This window comes from Stenella coeruleoalba, assembly GCF_951394435.1.
Source record: "Stenella coeruleoalba genome assembly, chromosome: 17".
Lineage (NCBI taxonomy): Eukaryota > Metazoa > Chordata > Mammalia > Artiodactyla > Delphinidae > Stenella > Stenella coeruleoalba.
Window position 1 is genome coordinate 17,562,331 of NC_137163.1, and position 19,640 is coordinate 17,581,970.

The 19,640-nt window shown below is 41.1% G+C and overlaps 1 protein-coding gene across 4 annotated transcripts in view; it reads left to right on the forward strand.

Moving 5' to 3' along the window:
• The window catches only part of SNTB1 (syntrophin beta 1), a 228,219-nt gene that overhangs the window by 87,427 nt on the left and 121,152 nt on the right, over positions 1–19,640 (forward strand). For all 4 annotated transcript variants that reach the window (XM_079902141.1, XM_079902142.1, XM_079902140.1 and 1 more), the window contains one exon: positions 10,951–11,167. In XM_079902141.1, coding sequence (XP_079758267.1) covers positions 10,951–11,167 — 217 coding nt within the window. The remainder of the gene's footprint in view (positions 1–10,950; positions 11,168–19,640) is intronic.

Sequence of the window (19,640 nt, forward strand, 5' to 3'; positions counted from 1 at the left end):
GAAAACTTGCGAGGTTTTAGTCTCCTGGATCTGGCATTTAGATCCAAGAAGCTTGCTTAGGCCTCTCCTCTGCCATCCTGATCGGTTCTTGTAGTTCTTGGCAACTCCTCTCCCAAAAGACTCGTAAGCAAGGTCAAGCTAAGTTTGGCCTATGGGACAAAATCCAGTGCATCAGGTGTGACCAATAGGCATTAGTTCTGTTGAGCAAGATGTGTCTGTGTGCACGTATGTGTGCTTGGGAGGGGGTAGAATTTGGTGGGGAAAGTTGTTAGGCTCTTGCCTCCTGGGCCATGGAAATCTCAAGCAAATAAATGCACAGCCAGATTCTTACAGGACTTGGAGATCGTGCACGGTTCAGCGGGGATGACAATAAGTATGAAATGAGATTGTGCCCTTAGAAGTGTTTTAAACGGTAAAGCCTGTTGAAAATGGCAGGTATTCATAACATCGTCCAGTTTAATGGACCCTAATGTTTCAAAGCCCGCACCCCCATCTCCTTTACTCTCGGATGCTTCTACAGTCGCTTTAGGTCTGCAGCATATCCAGGTTAGGGTGAATAAAAAATCTCAGACACGGCCTGAGTCTGCCGTTGGTCGTGATACTTTGTTTACTTAATGTGGTTTCTTTCGGAAAAGCTTGATGACTCTGGGCTTCTGCCACTGAAAAGTAACTGCAAGTTTACTGAGCCCCAAGTCTGATTTGCAGGATGTTATTACCAAGCTACATCTGGAATAATAGAAGTTTATTTTCCAGAGATACCTGTCAGGAGGAAGTGAGAGCAGGACTTCCTGCCTTTTGACGTAAAGTCCTATTCACACATGATCTTCTGTCTAGGAAAGAGTAAGAACAATATTAGGGCTTGAGCATTCAGACATCCTTTCTGCCCATTACTCATTTCCTGTCTTCAGATGTTAGGGTATAGCTGTTAAAACAGTTACTGTATTTTCTGAAGGAAGAGAAACTATGATTATTTGCGATGGTGAAGAGCTTACTGGCAAATTGTTGGAGGATCAAGTCTGTAGACATTGTTAATCCATATTCTCTCAAGTACTTATTAATACCTAATGAATACGCTTCAGTCCAATTGTGTGTGTGTATTGAATTGTATGCTGTAGCAAACCCCAGATTTAATTTATGTGCAGTAAATGCATGAATGAAATGATACTTTATGCACTGCTGATTTTGACAGTTCCTAGAGTTAGAAAAGAGATCGGTATTCTTGCAATACATGTTCTCATTTAAATTTCCTAACAACAGTAACAGCAACATAATAGCAATAGTTATATGTGAGTGCCAAGGATGTGCCAGGCACTGTTCTAATGGCTTTGCATACATTTTAAAAATTATTTAACCCTCATGACAGTTCTACAAGATAGGTCGTATTATTATCAGGTGAGGTAACTGAGGTTCAGAGAGGTTACATACCTTGCTCAAAGAAGCCCAGCTTGTAAAGTAGAAGATTTGGGGTTCGAACCCAGATTCTGTGACTCTAGAGCCCATTTATTAAACTAGTTCATTTTATTGTCTCTCTAAAGAAGACACTGTTTTCCTCATTTTCTAAATGAGAATTCTAAGATTTAGATATTGTAACTAACTGTCCCATTGTCACATAACTAATATGTAGCTAATAAGCATATAATAACAAAGAAATGTACAGCATGACTTCGCATGGTATACAGCCATGACCTGCCCTCACTGTACTGGAGTCATTGGATTCTGCATCTTAATGAACCACATTCCAGGAAGAACATAGAACATGACAGCTTGAAGGGATTTTAGAAGCAATCTGTTCTTCTGCAGAGTAAAAGAATCTTTTCTGCAACGTGGGAGATAGCTCATCCAGTTTCTGCTTGAATGTTACTAGCAATAGCGAACTCACTACTTCACAGTGTTTTCTTACATTGAACCCAACTGTAACGTCTATAATTTGTCTTCACTGACTGTGGCTCTACCCTGCAGAGATACACAGTGAGTTCGGCACAGCTTTCTGTTCTTTAGGCCCCATCAATCTTCACTTTTCTAGGTTACCTTCTAATAATGGTAACTGACCCTTATGGTGTTTACTATGCCAAGTTCCTTAGAAGTTTTTTTACTTATATTAACTCATTTAATCCTCACAATACCTATGAGATGGGTGAAAGAAATAACACATGAAGAACCTAAGTTATTTACTCAAGAGCTTGGTGATAGAAAAGCTAGGAGTTGGACCCCAGCAGTCAGACTCCAGAGTTTATGCTCTTCACTACTATGAGCTAATGCCTCTCATTTAACCTATGTTTTCTTTATTTCTTGAATCTTTGACAAGCCGATTACCCTCTTTACCCTCATTTGAACATTGTCTAACCCATTAGGGCTTCAGGTATGGGCTGATCAAGGTGACAAAGAGGGGAACTATCCTCTTCTGAACACCATACATGAATCATTGGAGCCTAATGTCCTATTACTTTATTATGCAGTCATAACCATGGCCATCCCTAGAACCTTTCTACACACAAAACTGCTTATAATACAGTTCTCCTATCCTACATGTTACAATGATTTTTATTTTGAATACACAATGACAGAATTTTCCATCTTATCCCTATTATATTTCATTTATTTAGTTTGGGCTTGGGTGAAACTCTTAAATCCTTATTTTGTTATCTAAGGCATTAGGCCCCTCTTCCAGCAACTCTTTAGGGACCTAAAATAGTAAAAGCAACGTCTATGATGCCTGTCATACATTAGGTCATCCATTAACTCCTTTAGGCCCTGAGAGAATGTGGACCAGGAACCCGATAACAACTGGCTATCAGATGAGGAAGGTACTAGTGGTTCCAGCCTCCTTTTTGCCAGGCTTGTCTTTTTCTTTCTGTAAAGCCAAATATGTATATTTTATCTGTTTATAAGGTGCTCTAAATGCTTTGTGTACTCTGCAGAGTAAAGCCACCATCAGAGAATACAAATTATAGGAGTAAGATTTGGATTCATATAAGAAAAGGAGTATAAGAAAAACATTCCAGACAAAAAAGTCTTTTTAAAAGCATGACTTATAAATGTTCATGGTTGGACAAACAGGATTCGTTCAGGCACAAGCATCTAGCCATGTGTAGAGGCAGCATCCAGAGTGCAGGAAAGAACACGGGTTCGGACTGGCGGCTTTGGAGCCGGACTCCCTCGGGTCAGATCTGGCTCTGCCAATTGCTGCTGTGTGACCTTGGGCAAGTCACTTCAGCTCTCCATGCCACACTCCCCTCGCTTGTGAGGTAGGCATTATAATAGTCCTACTTCATAGAATTGCTCTTAAATAAGCTAGTATACTTCAGACATTTAGAGTAGGGCCGGATGCATAGTGAGTAGTCAGTAGCTGCTAGTTAGTATTCTAAAGCCCTTTGTCAGACAAGGCCCACTGCCTGTTTGGGTAAACAAAATGCTGTTGCAATGCAGCCACGCTGATTTATTGACATATCATCTGTGTGTCTTTCATGCTACAATGGAAGGAAGTAGTTGTGACCAAGACCCTAAGGTCCAACAAATTTTATATCTGGCCCTTTACAGAAAGAGTTTTTGCCAACCTTCATTCTTCAGGATAGAGGACAAGGATTTCTGAGCCTCGTCTGTTACTCCTTTGTCTTGAAACCTTGGATCAGCGACAGATACTCTCTGGCCTCTGCTACTTCTGTTATAAGCCTCCTTCTCCTGAAGAACAAATCTCTGAAAAATCGTATCTTGGAGATCCTACTAACTTTGTCTTTCATTTGCTCAAAACTTCCGTGTTTCACAGCCAGACTTTTGTGTTAATTGCTGTGGATATAGATGAGAATATCAATTTTTTATTTTTTCTAACACTAATGAATACTTAGCATGTGCGGACCTCAATTCTAAGCCCTTTATATGTGTTAGTTCATTTAATCCTCACAGCAACTCTTTGAGGCCGGCACTACTCTTTATCCCCACTTTACAGATGGAGAAATGGAGCCACCGAAAGGTTGAGAAAATTGTCCCAAGCTCACACAGTTGGCAGGTGGCAGTGGCAAGATTTGGAACTATGCAGTGTGGTTCCAGAGTGTAGAGTTTTCACTTCTACTGTAGTCACTCAACTTTGAGGACCTTATGATTCCACCAGAGAGACCTATATGTGAACAGATAACTGCACGTGATGTGTGTTTAAATATTTGTAAGATGAACCAGCACAGTGCCTTGCGTGGCATAAGCCGTCGTCATAATGTTTAGGTCCTGATGCTGTTAATATCAGTGGGGATCGCCACAAACCGTGGTTGGAGCTTAAGGGAGGCATGCCTGGAGGACTTCAAGAAAGAAATCTTACCTGAATTGAGACTTACTTGATATTAAGAGGAGTTTGCCAGAAAGCTTTCCATGCAGAGGAAAAAACACATGTGCAAAGAACGGAGGCATGTTCAGAGAATTAAACAGTATTTCTCCATGGCTGGTCTGCAGACAATGGGGACCAAGAGGTAGTCACTGATAGGAAGTGGGCAGGGCCAGAATGGCTCTGTAGGAATTGGGACAGACCCAAGTCCTTTAGTGGGTGTCTCTTTCAGAGCAGAGTTCTATATCTGTTTGTTTATTGTCAAACACACACCCCAATCCTGCTCATATGCACTGGAATGTAAGCACCTCAAGGGCAGGCACCCAGTCTGTTTTGTTCACTGAAATAACTCCAGCACTAAAGGCCATGCCCATAGCAGGAGCTCATTAAATGTTTGTTCAGTTAATGGATAACTAAACCAATCAGCATCCTTCTGGGTGGTTGTAGGACTCATGGAATAGGATACTTTCCCTGGGTCCACCTGTCATCCCTGGTGACAATGAGCTTGCTTTGTTGAAGAGTCAAGGCAGGAGGTCACCTCAAATGACTCTGCTGTAGAAAATAGGGTAATTTTTGAGTTAGTTTTTAAAGTAGAGGCTTAGCAAATTCATAACCAGTTTATTTTAGTCCTGACTCCACATATGAAAATTCAGCATCCTCACCCACAATGTCCTTGTGACCTCATGCGAACCTTTGGTCATCCTTCAAATGTCTGAAAATCCTACCCTCAAGGACCCACCTGGCAAAATATAAGTGAAAAAAATATTGGAAAGTGAATGAAAACAATGATTCTTCTAGGCCACTGTGCCAAAGTAAAGAAAAAGTAACCTAAGTATATAAGCTCAACATAGGTTTGTTTTCATTTGTCAGGTGCCCATAGGGCTTGGTAAAAAGTCAGAAGGCACATCTGCCTGAGGCCTCAGGATTTGGCACACATTTTAACGGTGATGTTAAATGTTTAACAGCGATTTCCCAAGGGATCATCGAATGTTTGAAGGGTAGGAGCCTTATTTCCCACCCCTGACATGTGAGGAGAATGAGGTCTAGAAGGTGAAATAACTTGCCCAGGGCTGGAGAGGTAGTTAGCGACAGGGCTGGAACTGGAACCAGGTCCCTGACTCCCAGGGTCAATTCTCTTTGCAGTTCACCGCTCAGCCTCCTGAGAGATTAGCTGTAGTTTCTGAGAAGCTTATATTACCTCTTTCATCATTTCTTGGTCTTTGTGGAAATATTGATGATCTCCCTCTGCATCTTTCCTAAGATGACCCAGGAAATGGCATTAAGAGAAGTCTCTTGCGTATTTCATTGAGTCAGCAAACCCCATTGTCACCAACTTGTCCCCAATTTGCAAGTTTCACTGAAGGTCCCAATACTCAGGTTTCTTGGCTCCAGCTGAGCCTTTTCCCCTTAATCACATTAGAAAATGTACATTTCATGTTCACATCCCCTAGAGCAGTGAAATATTTCTTTTCCTCCTGTAATCTGGAAATCCCTTTTTTGGTGGTTTTGTTGTTATTTTTAAGAAGAAAACTTGCACATAACAGAGGGACTTGCTGGTTCTTCAGAAACCAGCCTGGTAGGAGAGTTGATTGGATTTGCCTAAAGCATTTCCTCATTAGTAGCCTGTGTGTGCTTTTCCTTTCAGATGTCACCTGGCCTCCTCAACAAAGATTTAATTGTGGCAACTTGGGGCCTTTGCAAACGTGGGTTTCCTGAATGTTCTTTTGAAATCTTCACAACTGGGCATCTTTCAGATGAAAAACTGGAAACATATTGAAAGTGACTTGGCGCATTATTGGTTTGGAGACCACTTCTCATTTCTCTTCTACCCCTATTTTGTAAGGGAAGATTGGAATTTTAATTGCTCAGCCATGGTTTTTAATTCATGATGCCCAGAAAGGGCATGGTTTATTAATTAGTCCTGATTATGAGGTGCCCTGAGCCTGGGCCTGGCTGCTTCTTGATCAGTTTCAACAGTTCTTTGCCTGAAATTACTGTCTGTAAGCACATGGCGGTCTAATTATGCAGACACTAGCTGTTCAGATCTGCCAGGTTAAACCCTGTATTATACATATGACAGTGCCTTAAAAGGCATTTGTTGAAATGCCAGTTTATTAGTTCAGCCTTACAAAATCCAGCTCTCTTATGTTATAGGCAAATAGCCTCTTAATTGGATGTTTTCTCCCAGTACATGAAAACGTTGGCTTAAATACACAGACACACACAGACACAGACACACACACACACACACACACACACACTCATCCAGTTAATTTTTTTAAAAGTGCGAGAAACAGTATTGCTTCATGGTTAAAGGTAAGGACTCTGGAGCCAGGCTGCCTCGATTTGACTCATGTGTCTGCCACTTTCCTGCACTCTAACGTGAGTTTATGAGTTACTCTGTCTCTCTCTCTATTGCACAGTCTTTAGTAAAATGGGAATGATTGCAATGTCTGTATCCTAGGGTTGTTGTGAGGTTCAAGTGAGTTAGTACACAACAAACACTTATCAGAGTTCATGAAACCTAGTTCTCGTGTTTTTTACTGATTGCTCCAATACATTTATTTGTGGTTATATCTTATAAAATCTAGTTGTGTTAAGCTGGCACGGTTAGGGATATCTCCATGTGGCAAAAGCTAAGAATTGTGTCCTAATGTCTATTCTCTTTTTCTTCCACAGTAATAGCCTCCCCTCACACCAACTTTTAGCCAAGTTGGCATAGAATTGTCCAGAGTTAAGAGTAAATTTCTTTTCCATGTAGAAGTGGCCATGTGACTAAATTCTGGCTGATGGGTTGTAAGTAGATAGTGTGTCAGCTTCTGAAAAGTGACCCTGAAGGAAGGGTAGTGTGTCTTTGACTTTTTCCTTCTTCCTAACGATGGGAATTTGGTCACGATGGCTGGAACCCAAGCAGCCCTCTTGGGTCATTAGATGGCAGGTTAGCAATGTAGAGCAGGAAAGGAGCAGAAGCCTGAGGACCTAAAAACTTCAGGGAGCAGAGTTGCCCTAGCAGCCCTTTTCTTTCACACTAGACTTTCGGTAAAAGCAAACCTTTATATTATTTAATACACTGTAATTTGGGGCACCTATTGCTGTCAAATCTAGTCTTAGGTAACATCTTACCCTCCCTGAATTAGACCACATTCATTATTTTGATTGCAGTGTGTAGAAGTTTCGGGACACTAAGGCACAAAGAACCACGGAAAGTTTTCACACACTCTTAATTTCCTATTAGAGGCACTGCTTTACAACACCCAGACATGGCTGCAGTGCTTTTACTGTCTGAATGAGGGGACTTAGCCTCAGGCCTCAGTTGGTGATTGGAGAGGGCACCGCTTGACAGTAGAATTATGCTCATCACTGATGGCCAAATCTTGTAGAAACTACTTGTAATATCCCTCAGAAGGGATAGTCTGACAATTTTATTGCTTCCCTTGGGCCAGAAATTGTGAGCCTCTGGACAAATCCAAGACAATTTTCTTTTGCTCTCGTTGCTATACCCAAGAACAAGTTTCTCCACTTCCTACAAATATCAAAAAGAAGCAGGACTCCTAAACAAAGGAACTTTAAGCAGGATTGTGGTGGTGTTGCTAGTTCTTCCTCAGGATAGATATGGAAATAGTTCAGTGATCTTAGTGTATCTTGCTTAGGAGCAATGATGATAATCTCTTAGTCTCCTTTATTTCCTTGAAATTGAATCTTATTTTCTGGCGGTGGCAGAGATCTCAAGACTCATTTAGGGATTTTGCTGAGCCATCTTCCCAACACTGGTGAAAAGGAGAGATGACATCTAAAGCTCTCAGAGGAAACATAGGTTCTAAGGAAGAGTGTCTGATTTCATACTTGGTACATCATGAAGAGTAATGATAAATGTTCTTCTTTATCCCCCTTCCAAACTGAGGTCCAATTTTCCTTTCCTATGGAATTGTGATAGAAATTATAAATCAGAGTACATTATATAAAAGAAGGACTGTTATTCTTACCTCTACTTTTAAAAGTCCTAGCTGCCCTTTAAGGCCAAGTTCAAATGCCACCTACTCCATGAAGCATCCCTGGATTCTCACCTCCACAATGCTCACCCCCTACTCCAGCCAGAAGGATAATAATACAATCAAAGTAGAATCTTCAATCTCAGCTGATACTTGAATTTCCCATATATCAATAAGTATAAGTCTACAATATACAAAGCTAAGCAGAGTTCTAGCTACTGCAAAAGCATTTTAGCGATGGAAATTCAGTACCTTCAAAAGAGAATTAATTTATTCCAGTTTTTAGACAGCTTAATTCTGTCCCACTAAATTTTCTGCATTTGTTTATAGGTATGTCTGTGCTCCTCTTTAAATACACTGCCCAGAAATAAACAATATTCCTTGAAATACACTGTCCCTGAATCACCTTTCTTCTTCTGTTACTGCAACCTGTGCTAACAGGTTTGCAGCAACCATGGAGCTGTTTTCTCCCAGTTGCACTTATATTCAGTGAAAATTCTGAAGTCTTCTTTTTAAATATGTGTTGGTGCTAAATGACATCTCCTCTGTCTTAAATTCATGTGGCTGGTTTTGAAATTTAGTTTGGGTCCTCCAATATATAGATCCATATTGCATGCATGTGGGTATGTTTGGTCTGCTTATTAAAGTGTTGCAAACCTAACCTGTCACTCAAGCCCCTAGATCCATTTGTCTGATGAATTCTTCCAAGGTCCTTTATTCTTATTATAGCTCATTCTGCTTTATGCCACAGTTCATGTACTTGTTTTATGCAACTGTCTTAGGTGGGGTTCCCTAGAAGCAGAGCCTCTGTCTGGGGAATCGGGCAGCAGCTCTATAGTCTCCCAGGTTTGACGGCTTCTGATGGTCCAAGAGCAGTTTTCCAGAGCAGGAGAGTAGCTAAGAATTGTTCTCAGCCAACACACAGCAGCTAGGATATAGGTGCCCTAGCTGCTGAAAAGGATCTGCCGGGACACCAACAGCACCCACTACAGTCAGCCATGATTTTGTAACTCTTAAGTATGGAAGCCACGTATTGTTTATTCCTGCAGTCTCCATGAACCTGAGTCCAAGTCTTACACAGGGAAGGCACTAGTTTGTGGAATTGAATCACCAGAGATCTGGAGGAAGTGCCCCCTGGTTTGCACCCATTCCAATCCACTGCCATTTCTAATAACAAATACCTCTAAGGGACTTACCATGTAAGTGACAGAGAGAAGGATATGGAAGCTTATATTGCATATTCCAAGAATCCAGTTTCCCTGTCCACTTGAAAGGACCAAATGCTTAAATTTAGAATTGGCAAATACCACCTTAGTAAGCATATCAAAGAGCAGAATTTTAGTCTGCTCCATTCAGCTTTTAAATGATTTTGTTTCTTTAAATTTTATAAAGTAATATATGCATATGGCTAAACATGAGAATGGTATAAAAGAGTAAGAAATGAATAGTAAAGGTCTGTTTTTCCATCGTCTTGACTTGCAGTTCCACTCCTAGAGCTAACTACCGTTAACATTTTCTTGGATTTCTATCCAGAAATAGTTGTAGCTATACGAGGATAAATATCTATGATTTTATACACAAAATGAGTACAGTATATGCACTGTTCTCTAAAGTTTTTTTAGACTGTTAATAGATCTTAGAGGTTTTTCTACATCAACGCCTCTATAGCTATCTCATTTTTTTTTTAATGAATGTATAAACGTCTTACAATTTATTTAACCTGTCCTCTTTCTTTTTAGTGGACATTTAGGTTGTTTCTAGTTTTTGGCTTATACAAGTAATATTTTTGCCATCACAGATTTTTACCATTACAAAATAAGTGTTCTTCTATGTATTTCTTTGCATATATGTTCTTTTTTAAAAAATTTTTTAAATTTTATTTATTTATTTTTGGCTGTGTTGGGTCTTCATTGCTGTGCACAGGCTTTTCTCTATTTGCAGCAAGCAGGGGCTACTCTTCATCACGGTGCGCAGGCTTCTCATTGCGGTGGCGGATCATGGCCTCTAGATGCATGGGCTTCAGTAGTTGTGTCATGCGGGCTCAGTAGTTGTGGCTTGAGGGCTCTAGAGCGCAGACTTGGTAGTTGTGGCGCACGGGCGTAGCTGCTGTGTGGCACGTGGGATCTTCCCAGACCGGGGATCGAACCTGTGTCCCCTGCATTGGCAGGCGATTCTTAACCACTAAGCCACCAGGGAAGTCCCTGCATATATGTTCTTAATACTATTAAATTGAAAAGCCTATCCCTGAGTCTCAACAGAATAATGGAGACGTGGATAGTTAATGTGGCCACCAGATTCCCTACATCTATACTGAATAACTGTGTGTCTTTTAGCCTAAGATATGCTTTCTCACTCTCTGCCCATTTGTTTTTCAGCCTCTTTCCCAGAATGCACCTCATAATCAGAAAAGATAGAAATTGTCATAATTGAAAAAAGCTGAGAGTAATTCTCAAGTTCAGGTTATCCTTATGTCAAGTTCTAAAAACCACGTCGGTACATAATTTAAGGAATAGAAATTCTGAATCTTGTTCAGATTTTAAGAGTCTCTGTTTAAGAGCTTATCTAATACAAGTTTCAAAAATGCCATCAGACTTTCCAGAAATTCAGCCCTGATGTACTGAAAAGTGCTTACTGTTGTCTTTTTGCTTGCAGTGAAGTATATGCGGGAAGCCACACCCTACGTGAAGAAAGGCTCCCCAGTATCCGAGATAGGGTGGGAAACGCCTCCGCCAGAATCCCCTCGGTTAGGCGGCGGGTCCTCAGATCCTCTGTCATCGCAGTCCTTCTCCTTCCATAGAGACCGGAAAAGCATCCCTCTCAAGATGTGCTTCGTCACTCGGAGCATGGCCTTGGCTGACCCTGAGAACAGGTAAGGATGGCTAACGGCCTCCTCCGTATCTCACTGCTCTTTGGCCTCTGCGGCTGAAAGAGCGCTTTTATCAGGTTGTACTTGTGTCTGGAAACACTGGACGGTTTCCAAAGAATAGCCTGAAAGGACCACGATGCAGGAATGTATATGTCAAGCTAGGCCTCCCTCTCTTTCTTCCTCCATCCTTCTTTTTCTTCCTTTTATCCTCATGAAGAATCTGTATACTAAGCTCTGGTTCTGGAAAGAGTTGAATCAGTGGAGTCAGGATCTTATGTGTCTTCCCTGGGTCTGCCTCTGCCAGTATATGGAACTTTGGGCAAGTCTCTCGGAGCACTGAACCTCAGTTTTGTCGTATGTAAAATGGAAATAGTTGAAATCAATGCCTCGTTGAGTTGTGAAGATTCAATGAGGAAATCCATGTGAACTGCTAAGCCCAGGAAAACCTTCCATGAATCTAAGCTATATAATACTATGTATTATTCCTATTGGTTTTTTTTTTTTTGCCTGCACCATGCAGCATATGGGATCTTAGTTCCCTCACCAGAGCTCGAACCCCTGCCCCCTGCATTGGAAGCACAGAGTCTTAACCACTGGACCACCAGGGAAGTCCCCAGTACTATGTATTGTTGATGTTAGGTAACAATAAGCAACTAGGCCTCTCTGGGCCTCGGTGTTCTCAACTGTGTACTTGGAGGGTTTGATGAGAGCATCCTTAACACTTTTCGGCTCTGAAGCGCTCTTTATCCTCCAGAGAGAAAAAGGAGTGGCCTCGATCCAAGCCTGGAGTGCTATTTCCCAAAGCCTGTACATGACATCTTTGCCACAGGAGAGATATATAACCCAATCCATGGCAATTAGAAGGAATCCAGGCAAGATGAGCCAGTATTTGGGGTCCCTATTCCCCCCAAAGTTTTCCTTTATCTCTGCTGACAGAAAACATACATCTGGAAGGAAAATAAAAGACGTGTAGAGAAGAGAGAGAGAAATTGAGCCAGAGAAGGGGGAATCGTGGTGACCTTTGCATCCTCATTCAAATGCTAGAAAAAGAAACAGCTCGACTGGCCCTTATTTACAAATGAGTGGGACAGCTGCAACCCCACCCCAACCCAACGAGGAAGTATTTGGCTGGGTTCCGAGCTGCTGATGGGGAAAACCCAAAGGAAATAAGAGCAGGGAGAAAGTTGCCTCCTTGGCTCACAGCTGAGTGCTTTTTTTGTTCTCTTCCCAGTAAACTTATGCTAAGGAAGCTGCTAGCCCTTCTGACCCCAGTCAGCTGCAGGGTCTACCCTGCTCCCCGCCCGTCAGTTCTATCTGCATAGGGATCAGAGATCAGCCATTGTATGAGCGAGCCAGGGGGTATTAGCAAAAGATGAATCTGAGAAGGCAGATTGGGAAGGAGGCAGAATTCTTAGATGGTCCATTCCCACCCGTTCTCTGTTTTGCTTCCCCTCCCCCCAATTTCTACCACTTTCCTGGGCCTCCAGTTGACATCCTGGTTCCTGAGTTTCCTCTTCCCTGGGCTTTTACCCACTCAGTCAAACAAGTCCTTTCTCCCAAGGGTCTGAGGTCTAAGGTTTCAGATCTGATGAATTCATAATTTATCCAGTGGCTATCTTGTGCTGGGCAGCATGCTAATTACTTCAACCCAGAGACTGCAAAGTGGCAGCCTTTAGGTGTCCCCAGCCCACAGATATGTTTTTTTAGTGGTCTATCTAGGGTTGCAAAGAAATTTGAATTAGTTGTTACATTGAATAGTCAGAAAATTTCGCATTAAAAAGCCAGATTTCTGGACTTCCCTGGTTGTCCAGCGGTTAAGACTGTGTGGTTCCACCGCAGCGGGCACAGTTTCAATTCCTGGTCAGGGAACTAAGATCCCGCATGCTGCATGGTGCGCCCCCCAAAAAAAAGAAAAGAAAAAAAAAAGGTTTCTGCAACTTTCACATGGGCTATAAGAAATTACTTTATTAAAAAAAAAAAGCCAGATTTCTAGAAAAATAAGAAGATCTAATGATATCATTAGGCCTATATTGCTGCAGGCAGGCCTCCCATCTATAGGAGCCCAGTAGAGTCTTATCCTTTGAAAAGGGAATGAACTCTCCTAGTCACTCCTTTTGCCTTACACTTAGGGGATTCCGTTAATTACCTGTCTGGGTCTTCGCATTTCCTGCCTTGTCCTTGAATTTGTAATCATGTTTAGTCCTCTGAGTTTCTAACATCATCCCCACTCTACAGATAAAAATAACTGAGGCTCAGGGCTTACGTAAGTTCCTGTGGTCATATAGTTAATGTATGATACAACTGGTCTTTAATGTCATGCCTATAGAATGGGTGACAGTGTCAGTTTACCATTCCCAGAAAAATACAGAGACTAGAAAACTCGGGATATTGTAGAAGTGGTTAATACATTAGGGAGAGAGTTTGAGTAGATGATTTCTAGGGTTCCTTTCAACGGTGGACTTACATGCTATCATATTTCTCCCAATCATTTAATTACATTGTAAAGAATATTTGGGGAGATATCAGGCCTTAGTTCAAATATTGGAAGCTTCATTTTGTCAAGCCAGTAGAGAGGATGCATTTAAAAAAATTTTATATTATTGAAGTATCGTTGATTTACAATGTTGTGTTAATTTCTGCTACACGGCAAAGTGATTCAGTTATACATATATATACATTCTTTTCCATATTCTTTTCCGTTATGGTTTATCACAAGATATTGAATATAGTTCCCATTTTTAAACTTTTATATCGGTGCTCTTCAAGTTGACCATTGATAAGTGTATGTAGGGCCTCCTAGGTGGTAAGGGAAAGCCGGTCCTGCTGGGGTGTGAGAACCAGTAGGGCAAGACTGAAAAAGAGAATCCAGCTAAGCCAGAGGGTCCAGGAGGGGATTTTGGTCCAAACAGATACAAAACTGCTGACAGTAAATTAACCTTTCACAATGTGCCCGTGTATCAAATCACCATGATGTGAACTTTAAATATGTTACAATTTTGTCCGTTATACCTCATTAAAACAGAAAAAAAGAAAAAAACCCCAAAAGACTAGGGGTTTAATTGAGTCTTGACCCTGGTTGAATAAAAGAAGAAAAGAAAAAAGAAACATATTTTATGGAACTCCAGTCACATGCCGGGCAGAGTATAATGTACCAGTCAGAAATATGGACTCTGCAAAATTCAACTCTGTGCTGAGTATGAGACACACCTAACACAAAGTGATTTTAAAAGGCCAAAAATATAGGCTGGGCAGATTATATAAGGCAAATGCAAACTAACAGCAAAAACAGAAAGCATCAGTTTTGATCTTGATATGTGACAGGGTAAAGTGCAGACTGAAAAGCACAGAACAAGACAAAGAAGAACTGGTTTATGTTAAAGGCCAGAGTTCACAAGGACCAGAATTCAGCAGTTATGCATGCACATCAGGTGACACAGCAGCAACCTTTACAGCAAAATATGCAGAAAATGCAAGAAGAAATAGAAGCATACTAAAATTAGGTAGTTCAATACTACTCTCAATCCAAGACAAGGCAATTGGACAAAAGATAAACAAAGATACAGAAGACCCAAATGACATAATTAAGGGATGTCTGGACACATCACAGTCTTTGTACCCTGATAATAAAGAGTACACTTTTTTTTTTCTAATCCACATAGAACATTCACAAATTAACCATAGATTGTCACAAAAAAAAGCAGTAAGTTCCATAAGGTAGAAGTAATACAAACAACATCCTCTGATGATTGTGGAATAAAACTAGAAAATCAATAACTAAACCAAAGCACAGAAAGCCTTTCTTCATGGAGTTTCAAAAGCTCTCTCTGAAATAAATAACTCTTGGGTCAAAAGGGAAATAGAAACTGAAAGTGTACTATTTTTAAAAATAATGAAAATTATGCAAATATTAAATATAAAAGGGAAAGAAGTTGAAAGGGAGAGTGTTGCCTCTTCTGTCAGCTAGATCTACGGTGGAATCTTAGCTCCACCACTTACGTGTGAATTTAAGCAAGTATCTCATTTAATCCCGATAACAACCCTAGCTCATAAGTACTCTAATCTCTATTTTATGGACAACGAAACTTCGTTGAGAAACAAGAGTTGAAGCCAACGGGAAATCTGAGATTCAGACCCAGGCCTGGCTGGCACCAAGCTCAGTTTCTTAAACATGACACCCCATTGCTTCCGATTTTAGCGCCTGGCAGAACAGCTCACCTGAACTGTAAGCACCATGACCAGGAATTAACAGTCTCCTGGATGCTAAAACCTCAGCATCTTGGGGCTAATCCCCTCGGTTGGTGACACACAGCTACTCATAGTTTGCATTAAAAGCTCTAATGTTTGGGCTTCCCTGGTGGCGCAGTGGTTGAGAGTCCGCCTGCCGATGCAGGGGACACGGGTTCATGCCCAGGTCCAGGAGGATCCCACATGCCGCGGAGCGGCTGGGCCCGTGAGCCATGACTGCTGAGCCTGTGCTTCCAGAGCCTATGCTCCACAACGGGAGAGGCCACAACAGTGAGAGGCCCGCGTAGAGCAAAAAAAAAAAAAAAAAAAGCTCTAATGTTCAATTTCTCAAATTGAAACAGCCATAGAACAGCAGGTAGCATTGCTGCTCTTTGTGTAAAAAAGGTCACCCAGCAGGCACTGAATACACAAGAATATGTCACTGCTAGTGTTGGTTGTCAATGATTACAATAGTTCTTTTGCCACCTCGTAAATATCTCCTGTGTTTCACAGTCAGCTCTTTGCCATCATGGCCACTGCCCTAGTCCAGGCCCAGACTATCCCAAGTCCTCTGGACTATTGGGACATATTTTCTACTGGATGCTTCCAAGGTTCTAGTTTGCCCCTCCCCCATCCCCTAGCATCTACCCTACTCTCAGCTAGTTAAGGGAGTGTGAAACACTCAAAATTTATCCATTTGGTCAACGTGGCTTCCGTCACCTTCACTAATCATGAAACTCCTCAGTATTGCATAAAATCCCCATGAGATTTTGGATCTTTCCTAACTGTCCAGCGCCTCTGCATCTCATCCGTTATGCTCCAGGAACCCTTCAACAATTTCTGCACACCCTACACTTGCCACCCTGACAGCGTCCTAGTCACCCTTTAAGCCTCAACACAGGGGTAGCACAGGTCCTGCTAAACATTGTATATAGATCCATTCATGATAGCATCCTTTATAATGACTTGTGATTTTTTTTTTCCTAACATGATTACCCAGTTCTTAAAGCCAGAGGACCCTTGAGGTCTGGGATTCCCCATGCTTTTACTTTGATATCCCAGCTTTCTAAAAATTATTATGAAGAGAGGGAAGCAGCAAGTGATAGAGTAAATGGAGGGAAATATTAACAGTAGGTACACCTGGGTATTCATATATTCTTGGCACAATTGCTAATTTTCCAAGTTTTCTCTAAACTTGAAATTATTTCCAAATAAAAAGTTAAAGAAAAATCCACACACTGCCAAAAATAAGAATCCCAGCTTTCTAGAACATTGCTTGATATAAAGCAGGCATTCAAAAATATACGATGTTAATAAATGATAAATGGCATATTTATCTGCCCAGTTTTGCTATTCTTACCTTTTCAAAAACTTCTTTTTAAAAAAATCTTCTACTAAATATTCTTGCAAATAAAAGAAAAAGCACGGTTCTATCCTGCCACGCTCAGCAAATTTAAACCAAGACAATTCATTAACCAAGCCCGTTGAAAGCAGATGGACCAATGCAGTGGGTGTTATACAAAGCTTTGTGCATGACTCTGTGTACTAGTAACAGATCCCACTGTAGATCTTCATGGTTAAATTACAGAGCACACAATCTTTCTTGAAAAACAGTGCACATCTCTAGTTACAGCACGTAAGTGAAAAATGCACAGAAAGCGTCGTTGTGGTTTCAAATGGAAAAGCTCCGCTCATCACACCATGATTCAGAGGGATGGGATCTCGTAAATCCTATAGGACCCATGGATTTGTTCCCACAAAGTGCCCTTGGTGATATCCCCATAATCCAGTGCCCAAGCTTCTGCCACAGAGGATCAGAAACCTAATTGGAGGCACAGTGACGTTGGATCCATCTCTAAGGGGTGGACTCATATTAACCAAGCAAACTAGGGTTCACTTGTAACGGGCAGTGCAGTTGTCAAACAGATGTAAACACCTGCATGGGAGGATCTGTGTGTCCCCGTTAGGGGCAGGCCGTATTAGAAGACAAATGTAAGTAATAAGCAGAATACCAGAACTCCAAGTAACAAAAACACCGTGGACTTTCAAGGCAGCCTAAGCAATGCATTCTCTCCATGTAGGCCAGCTATGTGAGAAATTAGATTGTCACCAAGGTTATCAGTACAAGATACGCCAATCGACCATAAGAAGTATATTTTCCATGAGGAAGCTGGAAGCTGTCCTCTCCTACATCAGAAGAGCTTTGCCACGTGGCCGTTATGTTAATTTCTGCTCTACTCAGACTCCCATCTCCTTTGGTCTGTATGTAAATGGCCCGGGGTTCCCCCAAGTGGCTCTCTACTGTCCCCTTAATTTCACATGATCTTATACCTGATGGGGATCAGAACAGTGGACTGAATTTTTGCTGATCAAATTATATGATTTTCCAGCCCTGGCTCCCTGAATTTGCTCCAGTATCCCCTGGTTCAGAGTTTTAGGTGATCCCAAATACTTCAGTTACACATTTATAAACAGATGGTCTTTTAGTGACCCCCAGCGGAACAGTAATCATTTTACTGGTTTCACCTTATTTTCTCCTTTTCCCACTGTCTGGGGACACATTATTGTCGCCCCCCCCCCCCCATATCTTACGTAGAATTCTAAACTATACTCTTTAAACTTAGAATACTAGTGAAAAATCCTCTCCTGCAGTACATCCAGAAAGAAGATTCATGAGGTACTTATAACCACCTTGTTTCCACAGTAAGTCCTTGCGTATGAAAAGTGTTTCTCCTGTTAAGAGGCTCACAAAACATGTATTTTCTTGGTTCGGTTTTCTTCACTCTTGGTTGGACACATCATGGTGGCCTCATAACTGAAAATACCACCAGCAGATCATGATTGATGTTACATTTTGGAAACAAAGGAAAAATGAAAAATCAATTATATTGGTGCTGTAGTAAGTGGACACAGTTTAAATATCTAAAACAGAGGCCCAGATTAACTAATATCAATGAATAAAACTCTAGATTGAAGTTAGAAAATGTGAGTTTGAATCCCAATTCTGTTACTTATTCCCTTTAACTTGAGACAGATTATCTAATCTCTCTGATTCCCAGGTTCATCTATAAAATATGCTTTAAAATACTGACCACATACGATTGTTGTGATGATTAGATGACTTAATGTAGATATCCTCTAATTCCTGGCAGCATAACCATGGCATAAATGCAGCTTTCGATCAAAATATCCTTATTCCTGCGTGCAAGAGGGGTGGGGGGAGTTTTTTCCAGCAGAGAAGTTTCCAGGTGATCTCCCCAAGCTGTTGAGCAGAGGCTGTTTTGTAAGACATTCTTTCACAGAGGGGTTTAGCCTTTTGAGACGTCTGGCTCTCTGCAGAAACTTCAGTTCCAGTTTCCCAACTCCTGGGCTCACGAAGCCTTAGCTGTCATTTATGTATCAAGACGGTCCTCAGCCCCCCACCACTACCTGATGCACTCTCTGACACCACCCCACTCCACCCCGTTTCATCAGGGATGCCTCATGGTCAGACTGAATATTCACCCTCCTGGTTTTCAATGCCCTTGTACCCTTTTTTTTATACCTCGGAGTTTCCTTTTCTTTCTTGCAAGCTCAGTATTACATTAAAACATAAAGAAGCAAACTTTTCTTATTATATCTTATCCAGCATATCTAGGTGTTCATAGCAGAAGGGTTTCTGAATCTGTGTAGACCACCATTGTGCTGGAACGGGAAGCCTCCTCTCATGACTGCAGACTTGCTTGTAATTGGCCATGTGTATCATGAACAAAAGTCAATGTTCTATTTTTTCAACTTATTTAGAAAAACAAGTTAAACTTTACCATCATGTTGAAAACTAAAAACAAACAATTTGAGTATTAACCTTTGGATGATCTACCACTTTCATTTGAAAATGTGGGCTTCCCTCTACCACCAAGAGCACAATTTTGGTCATGCTTATTCATCTGTCTATACCTGTCCGTTTAGCTATCTATCTATCCATCTCTGTATCCATCTACTTATTTATCATCTTCATCAATCACATATCTATCTATATCTATCTATCTATCTAGTCATCTCTCTATCCATCTACTTATTTATCATCTTTATCAATCACATTATCTATCTATCTATCTATCTTTCTTTCTACCTATCTTGCTCTCTGTTCTTGTCTCTTACTCAGACAAGCCCAGTGAACTATTTTGTTACTGTAGGAAGAATACACATAAAACAAGAGATGGCCTTGGTGTTTGTTTCAACTGTGCTCACGTTCTGCATTTGGGAAATATAG